Raw genomic sequence first — 13,158 nt, 5'->3', positions numbered from 1 at the left:
AATATCACAAAATCACATAATTTAAGAAACATGTACGTACGTTCCTATATATCAACAGAAGTTTTAAACATTTACTATGTTAATGTTATGAAGTGAAATGCAAGGGGACAAATCATACTCACTTTTGGCAGGCCGTCATGACAGTAGCTGCCAATGTGTTCTTGCAGCCAAACAATTCTAAATGCTGGTTGATTTTTTAAAATTTCCATTTGAATATATTTGTTCACTAATGTGCAGATGTACAAATTTTGGAGAACCAACACTCTTCAGTAGATCACTTCTCATTTGGTAATACTGAAAAGGGGACTAAGCTACAGTGGGCAATTTACCTTAAAACATGGTGTTGGAGATTAATAAATGTGCATAATTTCCTACATTAAATGTGACATTTCAGGTGAATTCCTCTCGTAATCACTTGTTTTAAGTACAATCTCATTTTTACGGGGATCAATTGTTTCAGTCAATTCAATTTTAATATCAAAATTATATAATTGTGATTAGTTATTTTAACTTTGCTCAAATTCAATATGACTGAAGCTCAACATTTAATAGCAAGCTATCGTTCATTTGGAAGTAAACCTCTTGCAAACTCATTGTGTGCTGAAAGGCCTGTTCCTGTACTGTACTGTTCAAAGTATCACAAAATAGTTCAATTGAAGAACATGACATTTGTGGTAATATACTGCCATGGATTGAAAACAGGTTGACAGGCACTGACTCATGGATCACTGTTTTTGGGCCTCAGCAGCGCACTATGTACCAATAATCTGGAAGGGGGAACCACCAGCAATATTTCTATGATTGCTTACAATCAAAATTGGATGGAATTGCAAGATGTGAGGAGGATGCAAGGTGACATTAAGGCAATTTTGACAAGTGAGTGGTCGAAAACAAGTCAGATTCAGTGCAATGCAGGCAAGTGTTATTCTACATCAGACATAGACAACAATTCTGCTTTAAAAACCATTATCCCACCCAAGCTCATATTCAAACTCATGGAACTTGGTCAGCACACCCCTCTACAACTTGATCCTTGATCAACAGACCTCAATCAGAGAGGATCGTTGACAAATCATCCTCACCGATAATCCTCAACACTGGTGCTCCACAAGGATGTTCTCAGGCCCCTACTATACTGCTTACACACCCATGACTGTGCAGCCAAATACCAATCTAACTCAATGTACAAATTCGCAAATGACACCACCATAGTGTGCCGAATATCAAATATTCGAGAACCACGTAACACAGACGAGACAGAGTACAGGAATGAGATTGAGAACCTCGTAACCTGGTGCTAAGATAACAAAGCTACCTCAATGTCAGCACTACAAAGATGATTGTGATTAGACAATAGACGCAGGAGTAGGCCATTCGGCCCTTCGAGCCAGCACCGCCATTCAATGTGATCATGGCTGATCATCCCCAATTAGTACCCCGTTCCTGCCTTCTCCCCACATCCCAATAGACAATAATGACTTAATGAAGTGAAGCAGTACACACACTCTGGACAATCGGACTTCATCTTGCACTAGATGTTGTGCCCTTCATCTGTATACTAGATGGCTATATTGTAATCATGTAATCTTTTTGTTGACTGAATAGCGGGCAACAAAAGCTTTTCACGATACCTCAGTACATATGACAACAAAAAACTAATCTAAATAGTGCTTGATTAGGAAATATTGAAATACAAAAGTATGCAGGATGTTCTTGTAGACGAGTCAATGAAAGGAAACATGCGGCTGCAGCAAGCAGTTCATACAGCAAATCTTGTTAGCTTTCATCACAAGAGGCTTTGTGCACAGGAGCAAGAATTATCGAACAAAGCGAGCTCACACCAAGAGGAAATGTGTATATTGTGTTCAGTTATGGTTTTCTTACCCAAGAAAGGAAATGCTTGAAATAGAGAGCAAAAGAGGCGCACCAGACTGCACCCTAGCAGGTGATGATTGTTATATAAAGAAAACCCAAGTCTACTTGGCTGGTATTCACTTGACTTTCAAAGAATCTGACGGGGCTTGCAAAGCTTGTTGCAGAAAAGATATTTCCCCCAGCTGGGAGATATAAAACAAGGGGTTTCTGACTAAAGATAACATGGCGAGATATTTTGGATTGAGATGAGCAGTATTTGGTAAATGTAGAAATTTCGACTCAGGATGCCGTCATTCAACAGATTTCTAGATACAAAAGCCATCAGGGGTTGTGAGGAAAGAGCAAGAATATGGTGTTGAGAGACAGGATCGGCCATAATGGCAGAATAGCCTGAAAGGGCCAAGTGCTCTACTTCAATTTTTTTAATGTTTCAATAGAATGCACTGCTACATTGTCTACTTCAGGTTAGAGGTGTCTAAAGTTCATCTTCAAGGGGAACCAAATCATATGTAATCAACATTTGGTAAACATTTGTATTTTGCACTCTCATCGGGAAGTCTCATCCAATGGGAATATGCACCAACCATTCACATGTATCGTGCATGACTTGCCCCAATTACATCAATACATTTTTGAAATGTTTGGATTTTGAGGCCTGTGGGGAACTAGCACAGATAACAAGCACAGAGGAAGAGAACAGTGTAGATTTAAGGAGTCAGATGCTGAAGAAAACAGCAAGTACTGGTGGAACTCAGCAGATCAGGCATCATCTGTGGAGGGAAATGGACAAGCGACATTTTGGGTCAGGACCCATCTTCAGAATGAATAGAGGATAGTGTAATTCATCAAACTGAATGACAGGGCAGGCATAAGGAGTCAGGTGACCTCCTTCAGCTATTTTTCCTGTACTTCACCGTTGCTCACAATAAAAGCACAACATAGATAAGGTAGTTTAATTTTGTACCTTTTCCATCTTGAGACGACATCTCTGTTAGATGATGTTGATTGCAGAATGTCAGAACACAATGAAGGTTACAGAAATATTTGGTTTCCCCGTGCCATTTAATGGATTCATTTAGTTTACCTTGACGCTTGCAGCAGTCACACTTAGCCATCTATAAGAAAGAGAATTCAAACATGCAGTTCCATTTTACGTAAATAAAACCGCAAATATGTTTTATATCATTTGGAGGTCACAGCTCAAAACATTAACAGCAGTTTCATAGCATCAGAAGCTTATGAGTTATGTTACTACTCCTGGATTGAGCACAATCTCAACTCAGTACTAAATAATGGAGTTTTTTAGATGAGATTGAACCACGCCTACAGATGGATCACCTGAGCCCAGAAGCAAAGAAGCTTCCCCAGTGCTGTCTTTCCTTCAACAAATCTCACATGTGGAGTCATACTTTGTCTAGCTGAGTCACTGAATAACAGAAATTGGGTTTTAATCTAACTAATTTGCAGTTTTAAGAGTATAGCAATGTGCAAACTGGCTGCCAAAACAAAACCTACATAATTCATAACTTGTTAGTACATTAAAAGATTTGAAAAATGAATTAGCTGAAGTTCTCCGGATCATCATCAAGTGCCGTTTCTAAAATCTGTTTGCATTCAATTCAGACACAAACAAAAAGATAATTAAACTGCAGTATCTTAAGAGTCAATCTGAGGAATACTTATTTCAGTGTGTCAGCAATACAAGAATATTTATTTCACATCTCCTCAAACCATACTACGGTATCTTAAGTGTTTAAGAAGGAACTGCAGATGCTGGAAAATCGAAGGTACCCAAAAATCTGGAGAAACTCAGCGGGTGCAGCAGCATCTATGGAGCGAAGGAAAAAGGCAACGTTTCGGGCCAAAACCCTTCTTCAGACTGATCGGGGGTGGGGGGGCGGGGAGAAGAAAGGAAAAAGGAGGAGGTGCCCGAAGGCTGGGGGATGGAAGGAGACAGCAGGAGTGCTGAGGAAGGGGAGGAGACAGCAAGGACTAACAAAATTGGGAGAATTCAATGTTCATGCCCCCAGGATGCAGACTCCCCATATGAGCACCCAGCTTTTTTGGGTACCCCCGGTATCTTAAGCCCATCATTTTGAATCTATGCCTCCTTCAAGCATCTGCTAATGAGAATAGTGTTCAAGAAGGAACTGCAGATGCTGGAAAATCGAAGGTACACAAAACTTTTTGTGTGCTAATGAGAACAACTTATTACCCATTTAAATCCAAGAAAGTGGAAGTCTCAAATCTCATTCAAAACTTCTTTGTTCCATCTCCTGACACTGCCATTCAACTTGGTATTAGCAGCAAACTTTGATATATACCCTAATCATTGATCTTGGCAGCCAGGACATAAGCACCCATTTCTGCAGCACCCAATTAGTTTGTCTTCCAACCCAAAAGTGACCTGCTTCTTCCTTATCTATTTCTATTGCTACATTGTGGTGCCATTCCCCTGCCAATTAAGCTTCCCAAGCAGAAAAGTCCACATGAAATTTAAAGTAATGTGGAAAACAAAATAACCCTTTCCTTCAATCCTAGTGTAATGTTTTTAAAATGTTGACTGCTGAATTTTTGTCAGTAAAAGTTACAGAGTAAAGATCTGGCAGATTTTCTACCATCTTGTGGTAAAGCTTTGATACAACATGTAACTATGTTCATTCTAGATTTACTGTGGGAATTTGTGGTGTCAGTAAAAGTTACAGAGTAAAATCCAAAATCTAAACCACTATAATACATAAAATCTGTATTTCTGTGGGATTCTAGGATTTTGTTTAAAGATTAAAGAAATATATTTTTCTTTCATCTTAAGTAAAATGCAATTATCTATCATCTCTGCAGTGCCAAGCAGATGGTAAGACAAAGACTGCAGTAACAGGAGCGCCACCTAGTGTTAGGACGGTGCAAAGAATAAAGTATAATTACTGAAGAAAAATATTAGTCGCTGGAAATTCAAAAGCAAAAAGAGAAAATAGTGTAAATACTCTGCAGGTCAGGTAGTATAGATTGTTACCACAATCACAGTGCTGAAAGCCATTTGACCATTTGGCTTTTGACTCGGCATAACTCAATGGGAGATTTTAATTTAGATTCCTCAATAGCTATTGTTTATTGCCCATCCTTAAATAACCTTCAGAACATGATGGTGGACAATCATCTTGAACCACTTTCTTCTGATGGTACTATCAATGTTTTTGTGAAACAAGTGCCAGGATTTAGACCAATTCCTTAACAACTTAGCTTCTCCCATGCACTTTCTGCCCTTATCCTCGTTTGGTGGAGATACAGTATCATTGGTTAGAAGGGTAGTGTTGGCAGAGACTAGACAAATAACTGTATTTGGTACACACTGCTGCCATTATGTGCAGGTGATGAAGGGAATTAATGTTGATGTGGCAGGTGGGTTGCCCTTTAGGATTAATTTTTTAATTATATTAAAAATATCCCGTTCAAATTTCAAGCAGTCCTATGCCCAAAATGATTTTTTTTCTGGAATACTTCTGAAAGTCAAATGAATTATTGGATAATTGCACTTCAATCTTCCTGGAGTAAATTTAAATAAGACATGGAGATAGTTCTCAATCCAAATACATTAGCCTCGTGATGCCACAAATTACCCTGCAAATTTAAAATGCCCAACAATTTAACTGAAAACATTTCAATGGACTCAAAAAGGTTTAGTATATATTTTATCAGTCAAATAATAATTGAAATGGAAGCAGCAAAGTTCCAAACCAATTAGAATTTCGATTTGTTTAACAATAGCTGGCTGATTGAAGGTGTGTACCTGATAAAACAAAACAGTAAATTTGGACAAACATTCTTCACTGCAGAACTCTTCTATTTTTCCACCAAACTGTTGATTGAGCAGACGTTTAGAAGACTGTGAACAGGTACTACAAGCTTTGCAATGAAGTCCCCAACGTTTATCCAATTCATGCTTGTAAAGATGCTTGCAGCCTGCAAACAAGAGAAATAATAGTTGTGATTGTAAAATAAAATTATTTACCCCCAAAATCAAAACAAACCCACTGCCTTTTCGTTGGATCTCAATCCTCTACTTGCTTTGGCACCACATTTTTATTCCTCCCCTCCCATAATTATGGCTCAAATGTACAAATTACAGAAATCAGCATTCTGTATCAGTTTTGGGACACCCTTTTGTCATGGTGGGTAAATCCTCTGCCCAATGTGGTACTCAGTATGACTTCAGGAACTGGTTACACTTCTATAACTGAAGAACATGGTACGGATAAAATGCAATTAGTGAAAGTGGGTGTTTGATGACCGGCATAGACTGTGTGGGCTGTAGGTCCTGCTTCCATGCCCATGACTATGCTAATCAATATAATTAAACTTTACAACCAATATCTTACTTTGTGGCTGGGCAGTCCCCAATACATATCATATTTTTGTAACTGCATCTTAGGAAGATTTTTCCTTTTTATGTACCATACTTTAGAGTTGTGAATTATAAAGATGCTTCTACTGAAGAACGCAAAATAAAGGTCATTCCTTTTGCAAAACAATTGGTTTTATACAGTGTTATTTGAAAATCATATTTAAATGCACATTATGTCAGCAATTTGCCAGATTCGCCCCAATTTTACCCCTGCCATTTTATCGAGAATAATTATCTTTTTTATAATTAGGTAAATTATGAAATATAAATTATGAAATGTTTCAAAAACATAATTAATTAGTTAAACATGGAGATTGATCTTTACACAAATATCTGTGGCTTTAATAGAAATCAGATCGAACCGGCTCAGGAGTTATTATTCACATAAATTGAGGCAATGGGGGGAAGAGACATTGTTCTCCCAAGAACTATGTCAAAGCGCATCTATTACCTTCACTACAGAATGGTTTGTCAACACCTGAAAACGTTAGAGTTTCCTTGGCAATCCTTTCATACCGACAGTATTCACATACTGCAGACACAGAGTTGATCCGCTTATATTCATCACAGCAAGATTTCCCACAGAATTGAACCATTTTCCCCTGGGGATGAAAGGTAAACAAGAATGAGAGAAAAAGCTATCAAATAAATGCATCACGTTTGTTTTATTGCACTGCTCCAAGTAATTTTACCAGTAAAACATTATTGTAAAACATTACAATAAAGAGGATTCAAACAAAAATCCTTTAGCAAATGCAATTAGAAAAAGATACCTGAAAATGTAATCAAAGTCTGAGTTTGAATTTCAATTTAATTTTATAACAATACAGAATGGTAGAAGACAGATTCAAAATGACAAGAGAAAAATGATAAAATAGTTTTACAGCACAAGTAGTCAGCATATCATTCAACATATCTTATCTGAAAGAGGTCCACACACAGCTGCAAACATTGTTGCTCATATCCTTGTAAATATTTACTCAGTATCCACTGAAAGAAGCGATTTACACATTTTGCCTCCACTTATTTAAAGTAGGGTTTAAAGCGGATTCTAGCAATTCTAGGATTCTGTGAAAGAAAACCAGAAAACGGCATGTGCAAGCTGGGCCGAAGGGCTTGTTTTCACACTGTATGATTATGACTCTATCCTGTTAACCATCCTTGCTCCAATTAAACATATTTAATGACACAATTAATTCTCCATTCCCACGTCTATTTCATCAACAAATTCATATTGTCAATCCCAGAAAAGGTCATCATGTTCCTTGAATCAATTTTTAACTTTGATGCACTTCATTTGAAACAACTAAACTAGCTCAAATCTGTGAGTGGTTTAAAATGTAGGCAGACTCGACATACTATACTTTGGAATAGTACGTATACATACTCTGCATACATACTATGATTTTTATTATTGTGAACATTTTTAGAACAAAGCCCAAACAACTACCAACTTGGAACCCAAAGTGCCAGAGTAATTCAACAGGCCAGGCACCATCTCTAAAGAACATCGATGGGTGATGTTTCGAGTTGAGACCTTTCTTCAAACTGATTGCAGGGGTGAAAAGAAATCTGGAAAAGGGCAGGATAAAGCATGGCACAGGCGTCGCACAGACATAGGTCGACACAGGCAAGGATTTTTTTTTGACAGATGCTTAGAACAAAGGCCAGATATAAAAATAGTAGGTATGAGGCAGGTTAAGAGTACTGGATTGTAAAGCCAGAGGGAGGTTACTCCAGCACTTTGTGTCCTTTTGTGTATTAGCCAGTATCTACAGTTCTTCGTTTCTACATGATGACTTGTGGGGTCAGAAACAAAAGCAATAAATATTCTGATATAGTTCTGATATTGGGGTTTCCTCTTGCAAAGTGCACTCAACATTATACGAGAATAAAATCATAACATATCAGAAATCCTTACCTTGTACTCAAGAAGCTCAGGCTTAGAGGAGAACAACCGCTGGCAATACTGGCATTTTAACCTGATAAGTGTCCGGCCTACTGTCACCTGCAGGGATTGGGCAAGCCTCTGTAACCCTGCTGCCGCTGATGTGGTGACAGCGGAAGAGACTGTGGCAGCACCAGACACCACCGAAGTGGTTGATGGAATGTTCACTGTTACCTGACCCTGCGACAAGGGTACAACAGTTTGAGAGCCTGGAGCAGCCTGACTGAATAATCCCTGTGAGCAAAATAAAAACAAACCATAGAAATACACTTTATTTTTTTCATTCACAAAATCTATTGAACCAAGTTCGTAAAGGTTTAAATTTAGTTTGGCAATAGTATATTTTTGTATTAGCAATAATATTTTGTTTTATGTCAAATTGAAATCATCCTTACCATTGCTCTAAATAAATAATATTTATTGAGATTGTTACCATTGTTTATACCATCAATCACATAAAATCTTTGCTGTAAAGTTAGATTTTTTTGGGGGGGGATACGAGTGAAGGGGTTGGCAACAAGAAAAAGTATTTTGTCATTGTACTTGCTCTACTGTGACATCCTTCTCTCGTGACACCCATAATTCATCAATGCCGCTCCCTATTAATAAGATCAGGTCTGCAAACAAATACCCTTACAATTTTCAACTTAAGAAATAACCAAAAAGGTAGGAACTGTTGTAAACCTCTACTAACTGCAACATCTCATTGATTAAGACAAGATTTTGTTTGTAAATACTGGAAATTAGACGGTTTAACGATTTGAGAATTGCCAGAAAGACATTAAAATAAATGCCTTTTGTAACATTTGATATTGTTTCCAATTCAACATTAACAGATAAATGAGTCTTTGGAATTTTCTACCCAAAGGAGCTGTGAAGGTGGCAATATTGAATATGTTCATGTCACAGATCAATAGAAATTCAAGGGATTCAAGAGGCATAAGAAGAATGGGAAAATAGCGTTGAACTAAGACAGCAACAGTTTGATCTTACTGAACGGCAGAACAGACTTGAGGGACTGTGACCCATATCCTGATCCACGTGTGAACAAGTGCAAGAGATTATTTTGACCACTTTTACACTTGCTGGATTGTATAAACTTAAACAGTATCACTGGTTGATATCATTTGGAACACAGAAAGTTACAGTGCAGGAACAAGACCTTTGGCCAACACTAGAGGACATAGCTATCAAGTGAGAGGGGGCAAAAACTCTTAAACGCCACTGTTGTTTCTGCCTCCACCTGGCAATGTGTTCCAGGCCCCCACTTCTCTCTCTGTAAAATATTGCTCTGCACATCGCCAATAAACGTTCCCCCTCTCACCTTCTATCTATGCCCAGGGAAAAGGTTTCTGACTGCCTATGATTAATTGAATGCAGGAGAAGACAGCATCAAGAGCACAACATTACTTCTTGTGGATCAACAGAAAATAAATTAAATTCCCATCTTGGCATTAGGTCAAGAAAATTATATTTTAACAAAAACAGCATCAGTACTGAAGTTATTGTGTGCAACAAACAGCCAACTGAATCATTAACGTCCCTTGTACAATAACCTATCATTTCCACCTATTTTTATCTATGTGCAACTTACAAAGGACAAAGGACATTTATTGTCACATACACCAATTGGAACAGTGAAATTTGAGTTACCATGCAGCACACAAATAAGATAAACACAACACTACAGAATTTAACATAAAACATAAAAACATCCCCCCACAGCGGAATCAACGTTTCTCACTGTGAGGGAAGGCAACAAAGTTCAGTCATCTCCCTCATGTTCACACGTGGCCGCGGCCTATTGAGGCCTCCGCAGTCGCCGCAACGATGGCCCTATGTTTCAGGTCCTCGAACAGAAGAACACTCTCAGATGCTTGGAGTTTCCGAATCGGTCGCTTCCTACCGGAGACCGCGGCTCCCGGAGTCCACAGGCCGAGCGGGGCGGAGATTCAACGCTGGCGACCCCGGCAAGGATCCCAGGCTCCGCGTTGAAAGAGTCAGCGCCGCCCGTGGCTGGAAGTTCCGTAGACCACAGCTCCACGGTGTTAAAGTCGGTAATCCCAACACTCCGGAGCTCCAACACGGCGATCCCGGTAAGCAATCTCCCGCTCCGCGATGGAATCCAGTGCTGCGACGCTGCTGAAGCTGAAGCTCTGGCCGGTCTCCGGCAGGAAAACCGGCACCAATCTACCTGGTAGGCCGCGAGGAGGGGGCGAAGATGCGGCTCGGAGGAAAGACGCATCCTCGACCAGGTAGTGACTGAGAAAAACAGATTCCCCCTGCCCCCACATAAAAAAGACTAAAGGACCTCCAAAACAAAACTTTAGGCAGACTAAACATTTTATTAAATGGATGATACAGCTGCTGGCGAGGCTGCCACACTCGATGGCGCCACCACTCGGAACTTACATAATATATCTGCCTTTTTAACGTAGCCCAGCATATCATGTTGTTTTTTCATCTGTTGTAGGGAATCATAGCTCACAAAATAGGTTCACTGCCAAGTTCACTAGACAGTTGGGGGTGGTCACTAAACAATAGCAACACCTGGATCTCCAGACTATTCAGACAGCTTCATAATCTCTGTTTATGTCAGCAACAGGGAACCATAACTTGTAATGGGCAGAGAATTTCAGATCTATGAAAGGTCACTAACCTGAAATGCTAACAGTTACTCTCCCAAAATTTTGCCTGACAATTATATTTCTGGCATTAATTTTAGCTCAAAATAAATGCATGATTAAACAATAATGGCTGTGTAAATTAAACAACACTTATAATACAAATTAATTATTTAAAATTTTCAGGCGCTCACATTTAATATGAAAGCAACCCCCTGATTAGACCAGGCATGCAGAACTTCCTAAATTATCTGAACTAACAGCCTAATTCTCTGACCAATCTCTGTTGTAACAAAATACCAATTGTGCAACTCGCCCAACAGTCTGGTTTCTTATTCATGGCTCACCGACCGCTTAACCATTTCATACATTGATATTTTACTTTAGTTTACTTTAGAGATATAGCATGGAAACAGGCTCTTCAGCTCACCGAGTCCATGCCGACCAGCGATCATCCCTTACACTAGCACTATCCTGAATACTTGGGACAATTTACAATTTTTACCGAAGCCAATTAACCTAAAAACCCGTACGTCATTGGAGTGTGGGAGGAAACTGGAGCAAACGCACGTGGTCACAGGAACAACATACAAACTCCGTACAGACAGCACCCGTGGTCACTGGTGCTGCAAGGCCGAAACTACTGCTGCGCCACTGTGCTGCCCCAATGCAAACTTACTTCAAGCAGCTATAATTCAGGCAGAATTTAAGAGAGGCACACACAATTCAAAGTAATGAGAAGCTAAAATGTTACTCAGCCCCATGCACATTCAGGTGTGTTTGCTGGCACTGAACATTACGACAGTTATCTGGAATAAAGTATACAAACCAAAATTGAGAATAGGATCATGGGCATGCATCTAAAATATTACATAGAACAGTGCAGCATAAGAAAGGCCCCTCAGGCCCAGAATGTCTATGCCAAACATGATGCCAAGACCATGACTTAGTCTGGTCTCATTTGTTTGACCATTATTCTTTCCACTTTAACAAGCCTTTTCATTCTCCCCATTTTTAACAGCAAACTTAAAAATAATATTAGCTGCTTAAAACATGCACATTATTCTAGTGCTAATAAATCCTGCAAGTTGTGTTGCTCAGTTGTTGAGATGGGGACTTCCAGTAACAAAAAAAAGATCTTTAAGATGTTTTAATGTAGTTGAAAAATTGTTGTACAAAAATCTCACCTGAAATGAAGCCACACAATTATAACTGCAGAAGTTCCGAATACTGCCATCAGACATAGCAAGGTGGTACTGGGGTATCGTTGTCACTTTACAGTAGTTGCATTGAACGCTATTACCTAATTGAATATACAAAAGTCACATCCATTATTGCTAAATTAGCAACATATAATTGCCTAAAAAAGGATACAATTACGTATACATTAATGAAGCTGAAGAGTTCTAAACTATGTCAAACAAGTTATACTAAATCTAATGCCAGTTACTTCCAACTATGCCGCATATTTATAAGAACATAAAACATATTCTCATAAATGTTTGATTACAGATGCATGTATCTAAACCAAATTAAACCTTGTATAGTGCTGTATTTAAACAAAATAAATAACAGTAAACATGGTCGCTGCAATGGTGTTATAATAAAAGTTTAGTATTAGGTATGAAGCCATTTAAACTGAAGCTAAAAATAGCAGCAAGAACCCACATACTTTCGAATGGGATTAGCAGAAAACCTGAAGTACAAAGAAACTCACTCAGGCACATGACCATTTTTACAATTTGTTAATTCTATCTTCTTTGCAAGGTTTATATACTGGATAACAAGGTTTTTATTTATAGCCTTTTTATATAAACAAGGTTTATATCCTCTCAGGGAAGAGAATTCAATTAAATTTGCCTCCCCCTCCCCCCCAACCCCCACTTCCACCCCCCCACAAAAAAAATAGTTCCACTGAAGGATGGTTCACTCGAGCAGGTAGCGTTATGCATTCTGGTGCATGATACAATCGGGGCTCAGCCCAAGCCTAAATTCACAAAAATTGTCACGGCTTTTAACTTCAAAATTGTTGGTTTTCGTCATACACTTTATCTTGAGGTGCCCCAAGCACGCAAATAATAATTAAGACTTCATAAAACTTGCATAAATATTCAAGAAATTATACCACTACCTTGTGTAGTAACCATTTGTACTCGATAGGCTGAAAGGCAGTTAACTGAGCAAAAGAGTTCAGATTTTCCAAAAGAGTTTATGTTTTCAATCATTTCAGCAGATGCCCTCAGAGATTTGCACCAGGTGCAGGGAGCAATCTTTGATTGTTTCTGTTGCAAGAATAAATAGCATTAGTG

At 38.7% G+C, this 13,158-nt stretch overlaps 1 protein-coding gene across 5 annotated transcripts in view; it reads right to left on the bottom strand.

Moving 5' to 3' along the window:
• Positions 1-13,158, bottom strand: part of zmym4 (zinc finger MYM-type containing 4) — a 110,974-nt gene that overhangs the window by 23,820 nt on the left and 73,996 nt on the right. For 4 of the 5 annotated variants that reach the window (XM_033045375.1, XM_033045378.1, XM_033045379.1 and 1 more), the window contains 6 exons: positions 12,978-13,131; positions 12,037-12,152; positions 8,199-8,459; positions 6,729-6,879; positions 5,663-5,835; positions 2,840-2,990 (listed from right to left, as the gene is read on the bottom strand). In XM_033045375.1, coding sequence (XP_032901266.1) covers positions 2,840-2,990; positions 5,663-5,835; positions 6,729-6,879; positions 8,199-8,459; positions 12,037-12,152; positions 12,978-13,131 — 1,006 coding nt within the window. The remainder of the gene's footprint in view (positions 1-2,839; positions 2,991-5,662; positions 5,836-6,728; positions 6,880-8,198; positions 8,460-12,036; positions 12,153-12,977; positions 13,132-13,158) is intronic. The other variant, XM_033045377.1, reaches the window with a different exon arrangement.

The sequence above is a fragment of the Amblyraja radiata genome, chromosome 27 (genome assembly GCF_010909765.2).
Source record: "Amblyraja radiata isolate CabotCenter1 chromosome 27, sAmbRad1.1.pri, whole genome shotgun sequence".
NCBI lineage: Eukaryota > Metazoa > Chordata > Chondrichthyes > Rajiformes > Rajidae > Amblyraja > Amblyraja radiata.
The sequence above is the reverse complement of the archived record's forward strand: the minus strand, read 5'-3'. Positions and strand labels throughout refer to the sequence as shown.